This window comes from Camelus dromedarius, chromosome 16, assembly GCF_036321535.1.
Source record: "Camelus dromedarius isolate mCamDro1 chromosome 16, mCamDro1.pat, whole genome shotgun sequence".
Taxonomy (NCBI): Eukaryota; Metazoa; Chordata; class Mammalia; order Artiodactyla; family Camelidae; genus Camelus; species Camelus dromedarius.
Window position 1 is genome coordinate 52,502,393 of NC_087451.1, and position 22,794 is coordinate 52,525,186.

The following is a 22,794-nucleotide window of genomic DNA, read 5'->3' on the forward strand; positions in this document are numbered from 1 at the left end:
GAGAACTGAAAAGTATCCTTGACTTCTCAAGCCAATTCCATGCTGTAGCTATCTCCCAATTCTGCCTTCTTCCTTCTACCTTCACTGACACTTCCCCGATCCTTCCCTAGATCACAGCAGCCTGCCCCCCGGCCTCCCAGCCACTGATCTTCCCCCTTCCAGCTCATTCTCTGCTCTGCCTCCAGAGTAAGATTTCTAAAATGTCAATCTGATTGAATCATTTCTTTGCACTCCATCCTTCATTGCCCTCAATATGAAAACCATACTCCTTAATAGGGGTGAAAGGCTCTTTACCAGTGACCCGTGCCTTTGTCCCCGGGCATCTTTTACACTTCCCGTTGCACCTTGCAATAACATTTCCTGTCATATGAAGAGCCACATTCAATTCCCTGAGTAAACCAAGTTCTCTCTTTTTTCATATACTGTTACCTCTTCCCAGAACAGTCTTCTCCCCATCTTTCCCTCTCCTTCCCCCACCTCCCTCTGGTTAATTCTCTGCTGATTCTCCGGGGTTCAGTTTATCCATCTGTTCCTACAGGAAGCTGTGCACATTCCCAAACCCTGAGTTAGGTCTTCCCATGTTTCTCCTGCCATCGCATTATCCCCCTGTATCATGGTTGCCTGACTCCCTCTTTGTGTCCCTCACTAGGATGGTAAGATCCCTGGGGGAAGGGAGTTCCTTTTTTTTCTCTCTACTGTGTTTCCAGCACAGAGCAGCATTCCTAGCATGTAATAGGTATTCAGATAAATGTTCGTGTGTTGAATAAGTGAATGAATTCGTGAAACAAACATTCCTTTCAGGAACTTGGATCCTGTAGTTCCAGGCACAGAAGCCACCAGCAGCTTCCTCTTCCTGCATTCACTGCTTGGCCACAGGCTGGTCAGCAGCCTGTGAGAACCGTGAACATCCGCCTGAGAGGCTCCTTGACTCACACCATCCGCTGGGAGCCCAGTCTTCCCTAAAAAGGCCACCTTATCGGAAAGTGCCTGTGATGGCATTTATGAGCTCTATTTTTATCTATGTTGGAAGAGTCTCAAAGTTAATTCCCAAGCCAAAGACATTAAACTCAGGAACGTGGATGAGCCAGAAAGCATCTACGTGATGCCTTGAGTCACAGCTTTGTTTTCTGTGGCAAGGCTTCCAGTCCTCCCAGTCACTGGGCCCTTGTTCTTAAGGACTGGCTGACTCTAAAAAGCTTTTTGATCCCACATTCATTACAACTAGATCGTGCAGCCCTTAATGGTTTAGGAAATGGTGTCTCTTCCTTAAGATTCTCTTAACTCTGCTGGGGCCCTCAGAGCATAACACAGAATGGATTGCCAAACACCTCCCAGTTGATTCAAACCAGCTTTCTATCCCCATCCCCAAATGGAAATGAAATCGTGGGTGATAGCATTGCTAGCAGCAGGAAGGAACAAGGCAGTATGGCCAGAGGAGAGGGCTCCCAATGAGCTTGGCCAGAGAGATAATTGGACAGAAGCTACAGAAATGAGGAGAGTAACCCAGCAGGGCTGGCAAGCAAGTTGGGGGCCTGTGCCAGGGAAAGATTTCACTGTCAGAACAGGAGGGGGAGAGAGAGAGGGAGAGAGGGAGAGAGAGAAGGGAGGAGTATGGAGAAAGGAAAATGACATGGACTGGAGGGAGGGAGGAGGGCAGCAAGGCAGCAGGAAGCAGCAGAGACGGGAAGAATCACAGGCAGTTTGTAGAGAATGTAAAGAGGAGAGAGGGAGCATGAATTTCCCTTTAATCCGGGTTGGGTAATTTGGGAAAAGAGGATGTTGGAGAGTCAGGTGGAGGCCCCAGAGAGATGGTCACGCCTGCCGCAGCAGATTAGAAGTGAGAGCTGGGACCAAGTCAAGGAATAGTCTCACTCCCAGATTCAAGTTACCGAATTTACCACCATCCCTGCCTCTGGAAATGTAGGAAAGATAGGTTTTGTCAAAGAATGCTGGGACCGGAAGAACTCAAGCAACTATTTGAGCCCTGTTCTCTTAGCAAAAACCTAAACAATTCAGGGTCCATGCCCCACTGTCTCACACCCCAATTTCCCCTTCCCAGCAGCACACACACAGCCCAGGATCACAGCCCCCTGTGAGCCTCTGCCTCTGCTGGCTGCTCTTGGACAGGGACCACACTGGGCACTTGAGGTCTGGGCTGAGTCAGCACTGCCTGCAGGAGAGATTGCTTCCTGGAAAGTCTTGCTTCAAAGCTTCTGGATGACTGAGCACTGGGAGGAAGGAAGAGGCACGCTGGAGGCTGGCAGCATCTTTGGCTTTCAAGATACCTCTCACCAGAGAGACAATCATGGGACAGAAATTTCCATAGTCCAGCTTAAAGAGTCACTCCAATGTAGTTCAGGCTGCCGTGGCACCCTCCACCCTCTTTGATTCATGAATCACATTTTCCAAGCCTGAAAAGATTTCAGGACCAAGATGGAAGTTCTGACTCCTGATTGATCTAGTTCTTCTCCTTGGAAATTAGACACAATATACTTTCTGAGCCTCAGACGTCTATTTTCCAAAGATACGTCCTTATCCATTGGGGCAGCAAGAATTCATATGGGGTGCTCCGTGTGGGTGCGATGTAGCATCCTCTCTTGATAAATAGGACAGCATACCATTAACAGAAGTCAGCAGACTGCTCCAGTGGTCAGTCTCCTGCTCTGTCTCTGGGGGGCTGTGATAGAGAGGAGAGTCTAAGCCATCCCCACTCTTCTCTTTAACTTGTGAGTTTTGATTCCCCCAGTGCAGGGTGAAGGATCATTTTGATTATCTCACTTTGGACAAGTGAGAAGAGAAAGTCTTTTACTTTGACCCCCACAACTGCTTGCTATGCAGGGGGCACTCTAGCGGGTAGGCAGTAGGTGGCAGCAGCTGCCAGACACCTTCCCCCGAGGATGTATCAGTTGGTGCCAAAAGCCTATATAAGCTCTTTCTGATCTCTGTGCCAGTGACTCCAGGTTCTGGAAGGAAGCCAGAAGTCCACCCTGAGCCCTGCATTCTTCTCCACCCCCTCATCCACCAAGAATGAGGAGGAATGGCTTGGGAGCTCACTGAGAAAGGAGCCGATGGTTCTTAGACACATTTTCCAGCTGTCACACCTGCTAACATGGGAACTCACACTCACGGGCACACGTACACTCAGCAATAAATTGTTTTGAGCTTTCTTGTTCCATCTGTCCCACGCCCAAAGCAGTAGTAATAACTTCCATCAACAAACTGTTGTTCCCAGGCTGTATCCTTCTCCCTCCCTTCTTTCCACCCTTCCACAAACATTTATTGATGTTTGACTGGCACCTACCCTGTGCCAGTTGCTGTGTTATAGGGGCTAAAGACGCAAGGACAGTCTTCAGGGAGAAAGTATAAATACTAATCAGATACAAGACAGTGATATAGTGCTGCAATATGGTAGGTGGCAAACCGGTGACTATGAGCCAAATCGGACCTGTAGACATGTTTAACTTAGCTGGTAAAGAATTTTTAAAATTGACAGGGTTCATGTAAAAATCAATATTTCCATCTTTTTTTGAATTAACAGATCTGGCAGCAGTCCAAAGGAGGTGAAAAGTCTCTGTCCCCTGTAGATGGGACATGCCCTCTTGGTTTGTCATAGGCTACATACACCCCCAATCTCACCCCTCTCCCTGTTGAGTTAAACTTGCTCGTTTAGTTCCCCCATATTCTCTACAACGATTGTGCAGGTGTTAGAATTTGGGATCTTTACAGTGAAAAGCCATCAGAGGACCCAAAGGAGGGAACGATCAATTCTGCTCAAGGGAGTCAGATCAGAGTTATCCCTTGAACTGAGTTCAAGTACCTTGTTGATTTGATTACTTGTTTATTGTTTCTTCCCTGCCCCCACCGTGAGATGCATCAGGGAAAGGCTTTCGGCAGCTGCCTCCTCCAAGCATCCCCAGCCCACAGCTGAGTGCATACTTGTGAAATTTACTGAATAAATGGAGTCGCTAGAAGCATCGGATGGAAGATGGAATTCCAAGCAAAGGGAACTACAGGAGCAAAGGCATGACAGTAAGTAGTGGAGTGAGAAGCTGCAAACAGTTCGTGGCGAACAGGGAGTGCCAGAAGGGCAAGGAGGGTGGGGTCAGGTAGGGTGGAAGTGGCAGGGACTGAAGAAGGGAACACAGACTCCAGTGGGATCCTGAAGGATTTTTTTACAGCGAATTAAGAAAGTGACGATGGGACCTTGGAAGTGATTGAAGGAATGAAGTCACAGGATCAGATTCTTGTTTCCCAGAGAGAATTCTGGCGGGGTGGTAGGGTGGGGAGAAGTGGGACGTTCCAGAAGTAAGACAGAAGCAGCAAGTACAAACTTCAATGTTTCCCTTCCCCTTTCTACCCCTGGAACCATCACTGGGGATCTATTTTAAGAAAATGGTGCCCCCTGCTGACTAAGTCTGGGCTTGCATCTCTGCTTGGCCGAAAGGGAAATTATAAAATGTTTGGCCCTGAACAAAAGTACCTGGAAAACTTGTGCACAGAATTGCAAGTGGTGATGTATCTGAGAGTGCCTTCCTTTCCAAGGAAAAGAGGAGCCCATGAGAATGGGTGACAATGACTAATTCCACAAACAGTGCTGCCGGATAAATACAGAACACCAGCTAAACCTGAATTTCAGATAAACAAGAACTAATTGTTTGGTATAATTATGTCTCAAATATTGCATGGGACATACTTATACTAAAAAAGTATGTGCTGTTTATCTGAAATTCCAATTTAGCTGGGCATCTTGTATTTTTATTTGCTAAATCTGACAACCCTAGATAAAGTGTGTTAGAGAGGCCAGGAGACAACTAGGAATGAAATTGGATGTGTTACTCCTCTTGGGTTTCTCTGCAAATTCAGTGTCATCTCTCTATCTAAACATAAGTGGAAATGATCATATTTTCAGAGGTTCCTAGTCACACAACAGCTCTATTTGGGAAATCACTTTTAATTAAATGAGCCCATGACTATCGTGATCCTGTATATGGACCCCTATGAGACTCTAAAGAGATCCCTGGACCCTTTTTACAGAAAAATAAACCTACTAGCTTGACATACGTGTGAACACTTGTGTTACACACACACACACACACACTTTTACATAATATTGCAGGAGTTCTGAGTGTTCGCTCTAGGGTTCTGGTCTGAATGTGCAGTTCCAGGGTCTTGAGTAGGAGGAAATGGTGTCTAGCCAGCCCCTAAGCTGAAACCTGATGCTTCTGCTAGCTCTGGCCACCCACACACCATGGCAAAACACACAAGTGGGCAGGAGGAACTATCCTGTCCCTCCCCTTGGAGAATGCCCTGAACCGCTTCCTTCCTCCGCCTCTCCCAGAAATGATAGGAGTCAAGCATCTTTGGACAGAAAACCCACCGGCCTTCGTGGACTTGTGCCTGAGCTGAGTGGATGACTCTGAATGAAACCACTCCTCAGTCCAAGACCTTTGTTCTGCTTTCCAGCCTTCCTGCCGTGGCCCGCATAGCCCCCTGGCTCCTAGTCTGACTGCGCCTGTCAGAAATGAGCTTTCACCAGTAGGGGGAAATCTCCTGGAACAGTTTCTGGGCGCTCTGAGCTGGGTGACCAAAGCCAGGGCTGAACACCCCAGGAGCAGACCTTGGAGCAGAGGTGTGGAGTCTCCCTCCCACAGCCCTTAATGGAAAGCCTTCTGGCCCCCACAGCCTGCTCCCCTCCTGGCCCTGCAGAGGGAAGGCAGAAGCGGCCCAGGTCAGGCGGATGTTGTTTTCAGACTCTCTCAGGATGTTCTAAATGGTGTCAAACCTCATTGCATGTTGCTGCCATCTTTGTCAGCATGCTTATGTGACATTCAGCTCCAGCAGATTGCTTTAGGGAATGCAGGCCCCAGATTGACCAAGTGGTTTCAGGCAAACAATCGTAATGATATACCTGCAATGTATTACCACAGGATAACATTTTATGTTGAACATTTTCTGCAATTAATCAGTTTTTTATGACCTATATAGTGGTATGATTTCCAACTACCATTTCATTGAAAGGATTCTTTATTTTGAGGTGGATAGCTTCTCCTAAAATTTTGGGAGTTAAAATCTCCTTTTGTAAGCCATAATATTAGATTTTTTTAAAATGTCCTTACTTTAAAAAATAAAAAGCCAGCGTATCTACGTCAGCCCCCAAATTATTTGGAAATTCTAATGGATCGTGAAATCCAAAAGGCTGGGATTCACTGGCTTAGCTTGCTGACCTGTGACATGTGGTGTCACTCACCTTGGGCCCTGCCCTCCCACGAAGTCATGTGACCTTCAGCTGATGCGCTTAGGTGGATTTCAGGCTTCCTAGTCCAAATATGGGGACACTTGTTTCTGGCCTCAGCTCTCCCCAGGAGTGCTGTAATGATAAAATGTCATGAACTAAAGAGCTTTGGGAAAGGAGGCGCTCAGTAAATATGAGATGCTGTTCCTAAAGACAGCTGGTATGTTTCCAGCAGGAAGGGCTGAACGATCCTGCAGAGACCCAGGACAATTTCTCTGCCAGGACATCTGAGGAAAGTGACCGGCACCACTCATAAAGTGTGCAAACTGTTCCACTGACAAGTGGGACCAGACGGGAGACGCAATGGGCCTCCTGAGGAGCTTGGCTTCTCCCCCTCTGAGGGCACAGGTCCAAGATGCAACCAGATCTCGGAGAACCGTGAGTTCTAGTTAATCTCTCAGGGACATGCCCAGGGGCCTACTGCAGCTTGTCCCACCTCCCCTAACTTGTTTTTCCGTTTCTAAAAGGTGCAGATGCCCACTCAGTCCTCTTCACAAGGGTCTCACTGGGCTGGGAGAAAACACATCACCCAATCCCAAGTAACTCACTTGAAAGATGATCTAGCCACAGTGAATGTTTAATTCCTGCCCCTTTAAATCCTTTGAAAAATGACATATAACTTTTCTTCCTTATAATGGTTAATTCCAGAGCAGCTTTTCGTATGGTTTTACCCCAGATCACATTTGTACATCACTCCCCTTGCCCTGGGCTAAGAGGTGTACAGGAATGGGAAAAACCACTTTTACCATGAGCCTGAGCACAAACAGCTCAGGAGTTGAACCTGACAGTCTGACCAAAATAGATGTTAAGTATGATACACCCCAAACTAAAAACACCGTGCTTGGTTCCCTCTCCTCCACACATAACTGAGAATTAACTGCAGATGAAAGTCCTTTGATCGCGAGAAACCTGAGGCCGCCCAGGGTTAGTGATCAACAAGACTTCTGCTTGAACTTGTCTGGTATTTCACGTTTATCGGTACCATTATAACCTAGCGGCGTGTTACCGACTTCAGTCTAACTTGGCTCTCTCAGTTCCTGTGATCCTGTCGGTAAGCACGCCACCCCGCACGGGCTGGCAGCTTACACAACGTTTTAAAATATCTTCCAATTGAGCTGAACGACACCTCACTGCAGAGCCGCTCACCTGCCCCTGTGCTCTCACTTGAACTGATTAGAGGCAGGAGCACAGGGAGAAGCCAGGCGGTTTTAAACCCCACTTCCCACTTGGCACTGGAGCCAAAGCTCCATTTCCTCTTCCTTTCATCTCCCCACACTCCCCAGCTCAAGCCTCGCCTTGCCCAGACACCTTCCTTCGTAGTTAGCCCTGCATTTCTGAGATGCAATGATTTATCTCCCCATCTCCCTATTAGATTATGAAGCCCCGAGAGAGTGAGTGGTGGTCCTACTCCATTCTAAACTCCCAGTGTGTTCACAGGATGTGGCACACAGAAGGAAGTGTTTGATGAACGGACAAGGGACTGGGTGAATATACCAGAACTGGGGCTCCTGGCTCAGCAAGGATAGGACAGGCCTGCTCTGGTGTCAGGTGAGAGCCATGCTGAGCTGTTGGAAATCCTTCTTGCACTGGATTAGTATGAGGCACGCCTGAGATTCCGCGTTGGGAATGGTAGAGGGGAGAGGGGGAGAGGACTGGCCAGGGAAATGTCTCTTGTTAAAACAACTGGTCCAGGTGAGGACTGCTTGTGGACCCCCGGTCCCAGTAACACGCTCTGACCACCTAACCAATCCCCAGAAGACAGTTTGGAAGAACTATCAGTCCAGTAGGGAAGGACTAACTGATACAACCTTCAGGAGGAGAAAAACAGAGAGGGAAAAGAGGTGGAGAAAGGAAGGAAGTTCAGCCAGATGTAGTTCAAACCTCTTCTCTCAAGGAGGAGTTCAAAATGAGGGGGGCCTTCGGGGGCAGAGCTGCAGGGACACCCGGGCCCCTAGGGACTGAGATGAGTGCGAGTGAGGCAGGGCTTGAAAGGATGGGCGGGGGGTGGGAGGGCAGCCGCGCAGGAAGGAGGCTGGGCTCCCATCTGGAGAGCCAAGGGGCTGGGGCTGCTGAACAGATGGAGTGAAAGTTGCAGCTGGTGGAAATGCACTTTCATGTGTAAAGTTTGGTCCATAGAGGATTGTGATTTCCAGCTCTGAAGGCAGCAGTGGGCAGGTGGCTCAGCTCCATGCTCCGCCTTCTCCCCCCGTTGCCACCCAGAAAACTCGACAGCGACTGTCTGCCAGGACTCAGCCACTGTGCCTTCCGCCAGCAGCATCCCTTTCAACAGGCAGAAGCTGGCATGGTGACACCTTGGCACAGCCAGGATGGCGGCGGTCTGCAATGTTTTAGCAGCTGAAAGGGGCAAGGGAATAGGAAGGATTAACCCAGCTGCCCCAGGAGGGGACTGGTAGGACACAGGACAGACGCGGAGATGGAGGAAGGGAATCAGACCTTCCAAAGCTGTTCATGGCCTACACACTGGGTCTCTGCTCTGGTCTTGGTTGAGCTTTGGCTGAAGGGAAGGCAGCGGAGAAATGTGAGATGCAGCAGACTCTGAGGCTCTGGGCTCATTTTATCCCAACCTCAAGAGAAGTTTCTTGAGGACAGAAAGTATCTGTAGTTTTTAAAAGAAGTATCTGCCCACCAGAGCTTTAAGAGATAAACTGATTTTTACATTCTCTGGCTCTACCAGACAGCTACCTGTCCGGGCATATTTAGACCTTTGTCTGCAGGAACAGAGGCCACAAGCACAACTATACAATCTGTAAAAGTTCCTCCCTATGCTTAGGCTTCTGGGGGAACTGGCCACCCGGCCAGGTTAACCACACACACGGGGGAGCAGCCTGGGCAGTGAGCACCAAGCCCCGCCTCTTCCTTCTCCCTTTTTCTCTTTATTTGCCCCAGGCTGTGCTCCAGGTCATCAAGAACAGAAGCTGCCAACTCTGTCTTATCAAAATCCAAATGCATTTTTTTAGAATATGGGATTCTGTTTCCTTTAAAAAACAAAAAACAAACAAACAAAAACCCCAGACTGAAACCTAGTCCTGTATCTCTAGCGTGTCCATGTTCCCAAGAGATGTCACTGTTCACGATAATAACTTAAATATCCTTGGAGTGGAGGTAGTCCCTCTTCCTAGTGGGATGTCTTCTTGGCTCCTTTCCCAAACTTGGCATCGAGACCTAGACCTATGGAAAGAGAGAAAAAGGGCTTAACTTCCCAGAGAGAAATGAAACCTACAAAAGATGTGGCAGGGGGAGGTGGTTAGCCTTGGTTCTCCAAAATAAATGTAACTAGTTTCTAAACATTGATTTTATAAAACCTCCTCCAAGAAAAGAGATTGGCATCAAATAAACAAAATCACCAAGATGCTGGTAATTACGTATGTACATAAACTACAGCCAAGACTGAAAGAAACTTAAGAGTCAAACTTCTAAGCTAGTTCTCTCAGTTCATCCACAGCAGCATAAATTGATGGGGAATAAGTAATAATTTTACCCTGCTCAGTATCTGGGGAAAGCAGAATGACTGGAAGGAAATCACTACGGTGAAACGCTCCTCAGGAAGACGGGATTAGAGGTAATGCTTCCTTTTCTTTTAAAAATGTTTTCTCTAGGGGGAGGGTGTAGCTCAGTGGTAGAGCACGTGCCTACCATGCACGCGGTCCTGCGTTCAATCCCCAGTAGCTCCATCAAAGAATAAAGAAATCTAATTACCTCCTCCCCTCAAAAATGTTCTAAAATTGACTGTAGCGATGGTTGCATATATAGTGAATACAGTAAAAAACAAAACAAAACAAAACTTGAATTGTAAAGATGTTTTCTCTAAAATAACTAAATTTCATAAATATACAAGTAAATTTTAGGGGGGGGGGATAAAGCTCTGTCACTGTCCCTTTGTGTGGCCCAGAGATGTCTGCTCTGGATGGAACTTACCCAAGAACACGAGCACAGTGCCCACCCACTGCATGGGGCTGATAGGGTTGGCGAAGAGGATCACAGAGGCCAAAATGGTGAAGAACTTTCGAGTTGTGGTGATGATGGAGCAGGTCAGGGGACCAAAATACACAACTGTCATGAAGATGAAGCTCTAGAGGAAGACAGCGAAAGACAAGGTCAGGCTGGTTCTTGGGTACCTGCTAAGATGTCTAAAGTCTGTTAGCAGGACATCAGGGCTAACCTTGCCACCCCTCTTCTCCCAGCCAGATCAGTCTGTCTTGGTACTCAAGGCACTCACCTGGCCCAGGGCACTGGTCAGGCCAAAGAGCAGGATGTTATAGATGACGGTAGGGTACCTTTCGGCAAAGCTCAAGAACTCCCAGAGCTCCCCAGTGAATAGGATTCCTAGGAAGAAATGTTAAAAGATGAATGGTGCATCTTGTGTGCCCACACTCGCATGAGTACACCTGCCTATGGTCCGCTAAAGCACTCTGAAGGAGCGTGGGGCATGGGAAGATGTATGGAATAGTTTGTATCATCTCATCAGGCATCTCCCTTCTGTTTTTCTGATTAGAGAAGCTAGACTCTTCCGAGAAAGGCCTGGAAGTTGAATTACTTCTGGCAAAGTGATTGAAAGCAGCGATCCTCAGAAGTTGTGACGATACTGATCCACACACCCCTAGCTCAAGGTACCCGCAAACCCGGTCGATTCTAGCCAGCAGCAGCCCCCTCTGTTAACCCCAGTGTTCTGTATGAAAAATGCTTCCTATGTGTGCCCAGATTTGAAAAAAGTTAGGAAGCACTGATTTAAAAGCAAACTCATTCATGTTTGAACTATATTCAGTATTCACCCCATACCAGTGTCTCATCCCCCTCAGAAGAAGACAAGTTCCCAGGGCACCCCAGTGTTTTACTACTGTGTCGTCTTGTGGTACAGGTCTGCCCCTGACGTGCCAGTAACGAGTAGCAAGCAGAGCCTGCTGGTGAAGGTTTCTCTAAGGAGGCTTCTCAGGGGTTTGGACATAAGGGCATCTGAGAAGTGAGGCTGACCTTCGGCCTGGGCAAAGTTAGCATCTGGCAGGGGAGCTAGAGATTAAGCAGATGCAGGCAGTCTGCCCTCTGCTGATGCATGGGGAGAACGGCAGAACTGCTCCTCACCAGCTCCCAGCATCAAGGTCGACCAAAGGTTGATGTTCAACATCATGTGGTTGGAGCCTGTTTGGTAGTGAGCCCGCATGTGGTCCTGGGAAACGCCTGTCAGTCCATCCAGGGTGAGAGATAAGAGCTGAAAAAGAGTGCGGCCTGCAGTGAGAAGGCTACCGGACCCCTCCCTAACATGGGATGCAGGACTCACCTTTCTGAGATGCCCCAGAAAGCTGCTGCCTAAGACAGAGTCCTCAGAACAAAATGCTGCCATTCAGTCACAGGCAGAGGGTGGGGAGAGACCATGCCAGCTGCCCTCCTCCCCCCAGGCACTGGAATGACAGGTTATCTGAGCCACACAGATGTAATGTAATCAGAGTAGGGCAGGAAGCCTACCACTTCCCAACATAATGACACACATTCTTCCACTGAAGCTGGAGAGAGGAAACCTAGTCCCAGTACGCTAGCCTCCTGGCTCGGAGCACAGTGCTCCCGAGACTGGATTCTGTGGTCACATTGCCTGGATTAGAATACTGGGCTATGTTAGCCACTAACTCTGCCAATTAACAGCCATGCAACCATAGGCAAGTGATTTAACTTTTCTTTGCCTCAGTTTCTTTATCTGTAAAATGGAGATAATGCTATCTATTACTGTTATTGTTGTAAAAATTGATGAATTAATATGTAGAACACTTGGAACAATGCCTACTCCATAGTAAGCAATAGCTACTATAGTACTATTTTTAACTCTGGCTTCCAGGTTTCTTGGAAAGCCACACTGAAAGACTTTTTGCTCTCAGGTCTCTGGGACCTCATACCAGCATTTAGACACAGGCCTTACAGTCATCCCTTCCCCAGGAGGAGATCTAAACAGTAGTGAAATATTTTAGGCTCCTCACTACCACCTGAGCAGAGCCAGGGGCCATGCAGTAAGAGACAAAGACCAGAAATGGGAGGCAAGAGACATCACAGCCTGTTTCAAGACATCGAACTGGCCTTCTGCCTGAGTAGGTGGGGAGATTCCTTTGTTAAGATCACTGGAAAAGGCTTCCTTTCCCACCAGGATCACGTACCAGGAGCAGCTCTCCATGGCCAACTGTGTGTTCTTCTGTCCCAACTACTTTCTTGGGTTTGTACATGAAAAGGGCCACTCCGGCCACAATTAGCAACACACACAGGTACTTGGCCATTGGGTACTTCTTCCTCAAAAGGGTCACTCCAAGGAGCATGACTACAGGAAAGAAAGAGAATGGAAAATTCAGGCACCCATAGGCAGTGATGAGCCCAACACTCTCCTCCTAGGAGCCAAAGACTATGGGAAAAAAGAATGTCTGAGAGAGAAAGCCTAGAAAGGATCAAAGGAGAGGGCAAGGCTGGCACCTAGATAGAGCAACAAAGTTGAACAAATAGTGTAAGGCAGGGAAAAGGTAGAGAACAAAGGTTAAGGGACCGGGAAGGAACAGGGCAAGGGTGCGGCAGTGGGGAGGAGTGAGAGGTTGAGAAAAAGAAACTGACCATCACATGGGATTTAGGGTATCTAACGACAATGTAAACACATGGGACACCAAAATGTCTCACCATGTGAAGCTTAGGTCAGCCTCTAGCTCACAATGAGGAATGCAACCTTACGCACACCCAACACCACAGGAAGTGATTCGGCTGACAGGATGGGCAAGGGGAAGGGATGGAATGAAGTCCCTAGAGATAGCTATGGTGGGATGACAAAGTCCAGAGGAATAGAAAGCTCCAGCAGAGGAGGAGAGAGTTTACTGTAGGAAGAGTGAGGATGGAAGATGAGGACCATTTTCTTCTGCTTACCTGGGATTGGCTTGCAGGATTTACCAAGGACCTGAAATTAAATTCAGTAAATAATTTGTGAGCATCTGTGATGTGCCAGGTACTGTGCTAGGTGCTGTGTTAAGATGAGTAAGTGCGGGGCCTGCACCAGAGAAAGCAGCCCTATCACATCCAACCCACCACCACCAAACCTCAGATCTACGGTTCTTCGTACTCTTAATTTCTCAGACACATTCTCTTTTTATTGAAGTCACAGACCCAAGGGAGATTCCTTCATCCTTTTCAAACAATTTCTGAGCCAACCCTCATCCCACTCTAAGGTGTCACCTGGGTTGGGTAGTTGACAAACTGTAGTGCTGAGTTGCTGGAGACCATGGCACCCAAATAGGAGACAGAACAGGCAGCATAGAGCCAGCTCCGAGTACGATCCACCCTGGCAGTGTCAAAAAACTGGATCACTGGGAGAAGACAAAAGAAACATACATCCTGGTGGGCCAAGGACGGACCACTGAGCAAAAGTCGAAGCCACATGAAGGGAACTTGTCTGTCAAATTACAGGAGAAGCACAAACTATTTCTGTCCTCTTAGACTGGGAAAATCTCTCAAGATTCTCTAATTCTCCAATCCCACCTAAGCCTACCCCAGACCACATGCAGAGCTGGAGTAGGGGGCTGCTCATTCAGTTCAAGGGACTAGTCAGGCCTGCTGCTAGCCCCCAGGGTAAAAAGAGAGAAAGCTCAAAACATGCTCGACACTGACACATAAAGGAAAATCAAAAGGACAAAGAAAAAAGTCTGAAGTATTCTCATGAGGATCTGGAACACAGAAGATCCATTCTTTGCACCCTTCTGACTAAGAAGTTGACCTAATTTAAGGAAATAGGATTTCACCCTTTTCCAAAGCCATTAGTTTTATAGATTGAACAGAGGCTGTTGTAAGCGCTAAAACGGTTGGGGGTCTTCAGAGTTAGACCTGAAGGTTAGATCACTGCCTAATGCCTAGGATACAAAAGCAGGGGCAGAGGACACAACAGATTACTATCTAGGTACTCACAGATCTTGGCAAACACAGCATTGATCACACACTGGATGAAGACCAAAGTTAAGGCAAAAGTGAACGTCTCCTGCTTGGCTCCCTCCCCATACTTTCCTCTTGTTCTAAGAATGAAATGTATGAGAAAATGGGAAGGAATTAGTTCATTTCCCTCCGTATCATCTAGTAATCCAGAGCCACTGAAAGCCTTGAAATTATCTTGCTTCTCTAGATGTAGGGAGAGTTTGGTAAGGATCACTGGGTTCATTTACAACAGGAGCTGATTTTATTGGATCAGCTAGACATCGCAGGCCGCTGATGCCATAGCCTAGGGAAAGTATATCCGTAAAGGATGGAGCTAGAGGAAACGTGGAAAATTAGTTGGTGAAACAAGGTATCCCACGCAGCAAAAGAAAGGATCTAGGCTACATCAGCAGGGCCGAGGGCAAAAGAATCAACTGTCAGCAGGCATCTGGGAGTTCCAAAGAGGGGCCGGCACAGGTCATGGAAACCTCAGCCTGCAAAACTCAGCCCCTTAGGACCAACAAGAGAAAGGAAAAAAAAAAAAAAAGCAATTAAGGGAAGAAAAATAACCAGGTCACGAGAATCCAGAGACTAGCTTTCACGTTTTGGAAATCTGGGGAGGTTCAGCCGCGGCTGCAAAGGTGTCGGGGTGCTGGGAGGGCGAGGCGCAAGGGGGAACACCGGGGCCAGGGGCGGGAGGACCGCGAACCCGGAGACAAGGCGGGATTGGGGTGCGGGAGGTGTCTGCATTTCGACCCCGGAGATCCGCTCACATCTTTTCCTGCAGGATCCCATAGTAGAAATAGCAGACAAAGACGCCGAGGAAGCAGAGCGGCAGGCGCAGCCGGTCAGGCACCAGAGAGCTGCTAGCGGCCATGAGACGCCCGGACGACACGACCGGAGACCCGCTCACAGCCGGCAGCGGCGGCGGCGGCGACAGGTCCAGCCGGACATCGCCGACTGGCGACAGGGGCCTCATAGGAGCTGCATGCGACCGGCGCACCGCAGGGCCCAGCAGCCACCGCCAGAACTGCCAGCTCAGGGCCGCCGAGGGGGAAACGCTTCAGAACTGAGTACCCACTTCCAAGGAAAGAAGACCCGCCCCGGGGCCTTGCCTTCATCCCTGATGGCCAGGGGAGCTAGGAGCCCCGAAGGTAACGCCTTGCCGTCGAGACTTTCCGATCAGGCAACTCCGAAGACAACTGCGACCCTGAGCGAGGCGGGATGGCCTAGGAGATACGCGGGCGTGGAATGATGACGTTTGAGGATGTGGAGGTGGCCAATTGGCTGCGCCGTACTCGGACAGACAGGTGGGCGGGAAGGAGGAGTACGCCGGCTGGGCAAATCGAATAGTCTTTTTCCCGGTCGGCTGTCGGGTTTCTCTGCTGGGTCCTAACGCCTGAAAACTCTCAATGGAACGCCAGCGCCCCCTAGCTGCTGCGCAGCGTTCCCGACTCTACCCGCTCAACCCGAAGAGAGTTCAAGGCCTGGTTTAGGGGAGCCGTCCTCCTCCTCGGCATATCTCTAGCCTTCCAAGGGCGGCAGGGATCTTCTCTCAGCTCTGTCACTTAAAGGCAGGATAACCTACCCTTGTCACCTAAATTCTGGGCCACAGTTTTCCTAGTCTGTGGGTAGTCTTTAGGGATAATTAATAATAGCCATCTTGTCGCCTCTTGACTCTTCTGAGGATCAGATAAGCTGAGGTTTGTGAAAGTGTTTTGTAAACTGTAAATTGTGCCGTGCAAGTTTAAGGTGTTTATTAGTCATTACTCTTTCTCAGCTCTGATCTTATTTCCTCACATCCTGGAGGTGGAAATGGAAGCTTGCCGAATTGTCTTTTCTGCAGGGTCTTACAGCTCACCAACAATGGAGCAAACCCTCCGGCATTAATGAGCTCCTTGTTGGACTCCTCCCTGATCCAAGTGTTGGGCTTCCACTTGCTGACGCTAAAAACAGGGCCAGACTGACCCCAGGGCTTTCCACTACCACTCACGCCCTACCTTAATCCTTGGACTCTGGGCAGCTATCTGGGTAGAGGCTCCTTCTCCCCTTCTAGCAGCCTGCCCCTTTGGCACAGCCTCAGGCAAGGGAAGGAAACTCGGGGCAGCACCACACCCATCGCTCTGGGCCTGACTCACTAAGACTTTGGGGGTAGGCCAAACATCTTTCAGGGGAGGGGTAAGAAGTAGAAGATAGGGTCTGGCCTCAAACCCCTATCTTCTTTGTATTAGTTAGGGAGGGGGACCCCCACACATCTGCTCCCTTGCCCAGTGGCTTACTCTACTGTATTAGCCCAAGATTCCAGGGCACCGAGCTGGGTTTCCAGTCCCAGCTCTGCCTCTTTACCCGCTGAGACTTCAAACAATTCACTTGACCTCTGAGTCAAGTTTCCTCATCTGAAATGAATGGAAATAGAATAACAAGCAGGAGGGCACTGTAGTTAGAAGCATGGGCACTGGATTCAAATGATCTCGTTCCCAATCCGAGCTCCCCAACTTTGTATCTGTTTTTTTGGTAGTTATTCCATATTTTTCTTTCACTCATTAGTACAGTGGGATTTATCACATTGGGTTGTTGTGATATTTGTGTTATTTTATATAAAGCATTTTACAGTGTATCTGGTGCTTACCTAACCAATGAATGGCTGTTGGGAGAGCCTGGTTTAGGAGTTTGAGATTTTATGAGATACAGTTGTAGTTATTATGACTGCCCTTGGGGTAGTCCACTATTCACCCGTACAATGGTGATAACTCCTCTTTTGTGAAAATGCTTTGTAAATTGCAAAGTACCATCAGAATGTTGGGATGGCTATTCTCATTTACCCAAAAACCTAAGAGCTCTTAACTGGTGTGGCACTGTAAAGCTGAGAGGATACAAAAGGACAGGAAGTTTCTTCTCCCCTCTGTGTTGTGGCTACTAATATGCAAGGAATACTCAAAAGGAGCTAAAGCTTCCTTAAAACTGTGCCAAGAGATTCAACCTGAATGCCATTCCCTAGTCTTATTTCCCCTTGCTGGTTGGTGCAAGGAGCACCCACAATGTCAAACTGTCTCCCCTTGGTCACCCTCATTTCCCCACTGAAAACTACTCTCCCTAGGGCGCTTTTCCAGACTCACCTAAGAATGGATGACTTCCCCACCAACTGCTTCACCCCACCTGCACCACACTCTTCACTCTGGACAGCATTTCTCTGGATCCTGTTTATATGCCCATGTAAAGAATACAAGCCTGGTGGTGGCCTGAGGACAGAGCCTCTGTATCCACCCACATCCACCTTAGGTGTTAAGTATAGGCTCCTCTTGAAGACAAGGATGAAGTGACTAATGTGAGCCCTTCAATCTCTAGCTTGGGCCCTCCCTCCACAAAATATGTAACAGAACCTGAAGCTGCTGGGAATACTTATTTATTTGGCCTATTAACACCAAGATCTGCCAAAAAAACAACTTCTAAACACAGGATAATAAAACTTGAACATTAACATTCTTCTTCAGTTTTGTGTAAGCTCTGCAGTACGGAAAATATACAAACTTCAAACAGCTGCAAAAATAGTGTCTTTGGGAGAAAATAGAGTTTCTACACTGATACAAGAAAAATAGGCATTTTTCTAATCCAACCCAGTCCTGGGGCAAGTGGAGGGTGAGAAGCTGCCATTTGTCACCTGGAGGAATGGCAGCTCTCCCTCTCCCCCACTACCCACCTGGGGCTGGGCAGCCTGGGTTGCTGCTTAAGACAATCTTAGGGTGAAAGCGAGATGAGAATGCCACTTGGGAAAACGCTTGGTTCCCCCTCTGCCAGCAGCTGGATTGGTCAAGTGTTATGGCCCTTCAGGGCTGCTTTGGTCAGCTCCTCCAGTGAGAGGGAGGCACGGGGACTGGGGCTGAGAGGGTTGGGGGTCTCTTCTTCTGTGAATGCGGAGGAGAGGGAAGGCAATCTGCGGTGTCCCCTCTCCTTCAATCACGGCCAGCTTGCTCCATGATAAACCCAAGGGCCCTGTACCCAGTCCTCTGGATTCACACCCAGGGGTGGGGGACCCCAGACCTTCCGGGTGAGTTTTCCACCAAGTGAGGGAGGTGGCAAGAACACAGGGGTGGCTTGTGAGCTGCCCAGCTGCTAGTGGAGAAGGCGGGTCCCCTCACATTTGGAGGGGCCAGTGTCCATGAGAAAGAGGACCCAGGGCTTTGACACAATAAATGAAAGTGCTCGAAGGCCGAGAGGGAAGGGCTCCTTCATCCCCCACCTCAGGGGAGCTAGGGAGGGGCCTGCCACCAAGGCACTGGTCTCCGTGGTGAAGTGGTGGGGGTGGGGCCCTCAGACCACCAGGGAGCTCTGGAAAAGCACGGGCTCTTCTGACGGCGGGGTGCGCTGCCAGGGCTCGAATGGCAGTGAGGAGGCCTTGGAGGCCTCTGGGTCCTTCCGAGGCGGCGGCCTGGGGCTGGCCGGGGGGAGCGGGGACCCCGGACTTGAGGGGCAGTTACGGAAGATGAAGCCCATGCTGGGGAAGAGGGGCTTCATCAAGCTGACGGGGCAGAAGGCCGAGCCGGTCGGGTTGAAATGGACTTTGTTCTTGTCAGGACAGGAAGTCAGGAAGGCCCGGTCAGGACCTGGGGACCTGGAGGATGGAGAGAGAAACAGAGACATACACATGTGCACACGCACATACACACAGAGAGAAACAGCTAGTGAGGAGGAACGAGAGGTGTCACCGCGTCAGGGGGGCAGGGCAGCTGGGTCTCTGTTCAAACAAGCTGATCGCTTGACCAAAAACTGACAGGCTGCTGAGCAACAACCAGTGTTTAGGCCCCTCAGCTCTCCATGTTTCAGAAATATGGCTAAACAACAGGAAATCTACTTTCGCTAGAAACAGGAGGAATTAAAGCTAGACAGGAAGAAGAACTTCCTGACGTGATTCTAGAAGAGGAGACTGAGAGATCTTTTAATTTGAGAGATTTTATCAGTGAACAGTGTTTGAGGGGTAGACCACCTGCCTGACAGCAGAGATCCAGGCAAAAGTGACTTTCTTAGACGTTGCATAGCTTAAAGCAGGGAGTCTCAGCCTTAGCACCACTGGCATTTTGGGCTCGATAATTCTTGGTTATCTCACAGGGGCTATCCCGTCCAACGTAGGATGTTTAACAGCATCCCTGACCCCCACCCACTGTACGCCAGTAGCACAAACCCTCTCAAGTTGCGAAAACCAAAGATGTCTTCTGACATTGCCAAATGTCCCTTGGGGGGAAACTGTCCCCCAATGAAATCTACTGGCCTCAAGAATCTAATTCTTGAGCAGATTTGAAAGGTGTGATTTTCAAAACCCTTGGTGAGAGGAAAGGACAGCAGCTAGACCTTATCAGGAGATCTGGGTGCTAACTCACAATGTGGTCTTGGCCTGACCTGCCTCACCTTTAATGTGGAAAGAATCCCTGCCTTTCCAATCATGTAGGGAAAATGGAAGGATTAAAGGAGGTCAGGTCAGAGTGTTCTAGAGTAAGGAATCCTTGTGATAAAAAAAAGGAAGAAGACTGTCTGGCTGTGCTTTGGGGTGAAACGGTCCTGAGAAGCTGCTGCTTGTGAGGATTGCGGGTGAGAAGACACACGTGCAGGAAGACGGTCAGATGTACGTAGAGAAGAATGCTCTTTGTGTACAGCTTGATAAATCGATTGCATTTTAATTGTAGAATTCTAATCATTCCAAACCCAGGAAGAAGCGCGAGGCATGCAGAGGAGGGCTGAGCCTGGCACAGCATGAGACGTAGAAGAGGGGGAGGAAGGTGAGGGCCCATGTGTGGGTGTACTTGGTAGCCTGGGTCCCAGAGGGCTCCGCAGTGGCAAGGTGGCCCCTGACTGAGAAGGGCTTGAAAGCATCCGCCTTTAGGAAGGGGTGGGGAATGGCCAGAAGAGGGAGCACTCTCAGTGTGTGCATGCACGTGTGGGGAAGGTGACCCTGAGGAGACCAAGTAACGCTCGAAGGACATGAGGGCAACCAGCATGACCCTGAATGGCTTGATTCCCTCCCTGGCATATCCAGGCTCTCTTCCAGGATTGGCAGCCAGTAAGGGGAAAATGTGGCAGAAGAACCACTTAGCACGTGAACTTCTCAGGAGGAAAGTTCGTACAATGAAGAGACCCCAAGGAGCTGAGAATTCCTACCCTAGGATATCTTAGAAAGTAACTGATGGCTCAGCACCTCTCTTAAAGGGTTAACATAGGGGCAGGAAGCTAGATGAGATGACTTGAAACCTCTTCTGGCCTGATGAGTCTACAAAAGAATCAAGACAAGCAACAGCCTAATTTCAAGCAATTCCAGGTTGTAATTACTCAACCATAATGTGGACTAGGGATGGTACAAGAGCCCAGAGTCTGCTTAAGGTACCAGATCTGGCCTCTTCCCTCCACACCACCCAGAGGACCAAGGGTTCCTGGAGAGTTGCCAGGCAACACTGATGGGAGCAACACCCTAGCGCCCATGGTTTTCTCCTAAGTCCCTCTCTGGGCTATGGATGTACCTCCTGCTACTACCATGGGTTGTCCTCTCCCTTACCTGAGACACAGGTGGAGCCAGCAAGGCCCCAAACCCTGTCCAACTAGAACCCCACTCACACTCCGTAACTAAACCTTCTGACTGCCACCAAAACCACAGCTTCCACTGTGAATCTGCCCCAACGAATAAGAAGTTAGTGGGGGGAACCCAATGTGCTCTATTCTCAGCTCCTGCTCAGGGGACTGTGGGGCACTTGGAAAGTTTTGGCTCTTAATTCTCCCTGCTAATGGGAGGCAACTGTAGTAAAGATATCAACTTCACAATGACTTCTGAATTGTCCAGACTGGTTTGGGAATATTCCATAGTCCCTACTTGCAAGGACTGGAAATTTCTGTCTGGGAGTTCATGACATTTGAACCACTACAGCTGCAGGGTGAGGAGATCTGTCTCAGAAGCAGTGAGAAAGCTGTTCAGGCTCCCCCGGCCACTCCGGTGGGCATGAGACCCTCCTAAGCTCTGCCTGAAGAGAATCACTGGTATGTTCTCTCTCTCTGATTATGGTCTAGCAAATTCTCACACCTTCCCTGGGGTTGGAAAAAATAGAAGAAACAAAGGGTTTAGGTTTCAGATCTCTTTCCTTTCCAGCTGCTGCTGCGTTTGTGGCTGGCATGTGGGCAGAGAGCAGGTTTCTATGGAGATAATGATAAGCAGAGATTTAGGTGCTCAGAGGAGGTAATGTCAACAAGTTTGATCATGGAAAGACTGCAATACCGATAATCTACAGGTGACAACATCTCCAGGAAGAGAGAGTCCAAGACTGCGGAGGGGCCCATTGGATGGGACGACACAGGGCTCAGCCCGCATCCCTATCCCTCTGTCGCATGCCCCGTCCGTCTGAGGTACTCACGTGGCCTCTTCAAACACACGCACTCTCTCACAGCCTTCTGGGGGCTCCCGTTTGAAGACATAGCTGTGATTGGGCCGAGGGGAGGCGGCAAAGGCAAGGACTGGAGATGGACTGCCATCTTCAAGGAAAGTTGGGTGGCCTGGAGAGGAAGCTGCAAACAGAGCAAGGCTGAGTCCAGCGGAGCTGAAGGAAGGTCTCTGCCTTGCCCAGCTCAGGCCTTTGTGTAAAGGGGTGAGACCGGGGGACGCGATGTGCTGGGCAGCGGTTAAGCTAATCTGGGTTGTTTGTCTGCACTTTACCTGAAGACATCTTTGAGGTAGCTTTCAAAAATACAGATCTTGTCATTCAGGATAAAAAATACAGTTGAACTGATGGAAAAAATCAATCTTCCCAGTTTCAATCGTAGTTTACGTAGTTTACGATTGAAACTCCTAGTCTCAGAGTTAAAGGAATCCTAACGTCTGTGTCTCTGCCTCCTTCCAACAGGCACCGCCCTGCCTGCCAACATACCACAGCTTCTTCCTTTCCACAGCCTTGAAAGTCTATCCCTTCTTCCAGGAAGAGCTCTTGTACTGACTCAGAGAAGCAATCTTTACTCAGCCCCACTTGTGGGATAAAATTCCTCTTGCTTTCCACACAGTGAATGTACTTTGCCTAGGCTGCAAATATTGACTTTATCTGTTATTTATCTCACATTTACTCTTTATTATTCTAAGCTCTGTTTACCTCTGTATTGTTAGATCATGCCCTTGACCAGCCTACCTCGTGGGGTTGCCATGGGGATCAAGTTAGGTGACACAGGCAACAGTGCATTAGAATCTAAGGATCATTATTACTGGGAGAAGGGACTGTCTACTCCAGGGCACAGTCAAAAGTGAAGGTTTGGAGTCAGAAAGTTTGGGTTTTGATCTGGGTCAGACTGTGACCCTGGGCAAGGGACCACATTCTTTTATTGATAGATATAATCCCCTTGAAATGTACTGCTGGTAATGGGGACAGTGGACCCCTGAACAGGTACATGGGCTCCACACTATGGCATGCTAAACCACAGCCGAAGAATGGGATGGGAGGGATTGCTTCTCTGTATTATGGCGAGGATTAAATAAAACTCTAAGTGCAGAAACTCTATAAATTATAAATCAGAATCTATATCAAGGACTAGAATAATGTATAGAATAAAGA

General features: G+C 48.8%; 2 protein-coding genes across 4 annotated transcripts in view; both read right to left on the reverse strand.

Annotated features, from left to right (window-relative positions):
* Nucleotides 1-9,242: 9,242 nt before the first annotated feature.
* SLC35B1 (solute carrier family 35 member B1) lies at nt 9,243-15,455 on the reverse strand. Of its 2 annotated transcripts, none has more exons than XM_010998595.3 (9): nt 15,001-15,455; nt 14,225-14,328; nt 13,499-13,629; nt 13,193-13,223; nt 12,448-12,605; nt 11,390-11,516; nt 10,530-10,636; nt 10,229-10,382; nt 9,243-9,481 (listed from the first exon to the last, which is right to left on the reverse strand). In XM_010998595.3, the coding sequence occupies exons 1-9, from the start codon at nt 15,204-15,206 to the stop codon at nt 9,429-9,431; spliced, it is 1,071 nt and encodes a 356-aa protein (XP_010996897.1). In that variant the 5' UTR covers nt 15,207-15,455; the 3' UTR covers nt 9,243-9,428. The 2 variants fall into 2 exon arrangements, with proteins under 2 accessions (XP_010996897.1, XP_064352020.1); XM_064495950.1 differs by having other exon boundaries at nt 13,499-13,604; nt 15,343-15,450.
* A 2,159-nt stretch (nt 15,456-17,614) lies between these two features.
* The window catches only part of FAM117A (family with sequence similarity 117 member A), a 41,713-nt gene continuing 36,533 nt past the window's right edge, over nt 17,615-22,794 (reverse strand). For both annotated transcript variants that reach the window (XM_031469678.2, XM_064495949.1), the window contains 2 exons: nt 21,613-21,763; nt 17,615-18,836 (listed from right to left, as the gene is read on the reverse strand). In XM_031469678.2, the coding sequence (XP_031325538.2) occupies nt 18,536-18,836; nt 21,613-21,763 (452 nt within the window). In that variant the 3' untranslated portion in view covers nt 17,615-18,535. The remainder of the gene's footprint in view (nt 18,837-21,612; nt 21,764-22,794) is intronic.

Bases quoted from the DNA above. Each gene is read 5' to 3' on its own strand.
- SLC35B1 (XM_010998595.3), bottom strand. From the start codon at position 15,206: ATGAGGCCCCTGTCGCCAGTCGGCGATGTCCGGCTGGACCTGTCGCCG. The intron at 14,329-15,000 runs GTGAGCGGATCT...TTTCATTCTTAG, and splicing joins GGGATCCTGCAGGAAAAGAT to AACAAGAGGAAAGTATGGGG. The intron at 9,482-10,228 runs GTAAGTTCCATC...CTCTTTCCATAG, and splicing joins CACTGTGCTCGTGTTCTTGG to GTCTAGGTCTCGATGCCAAG.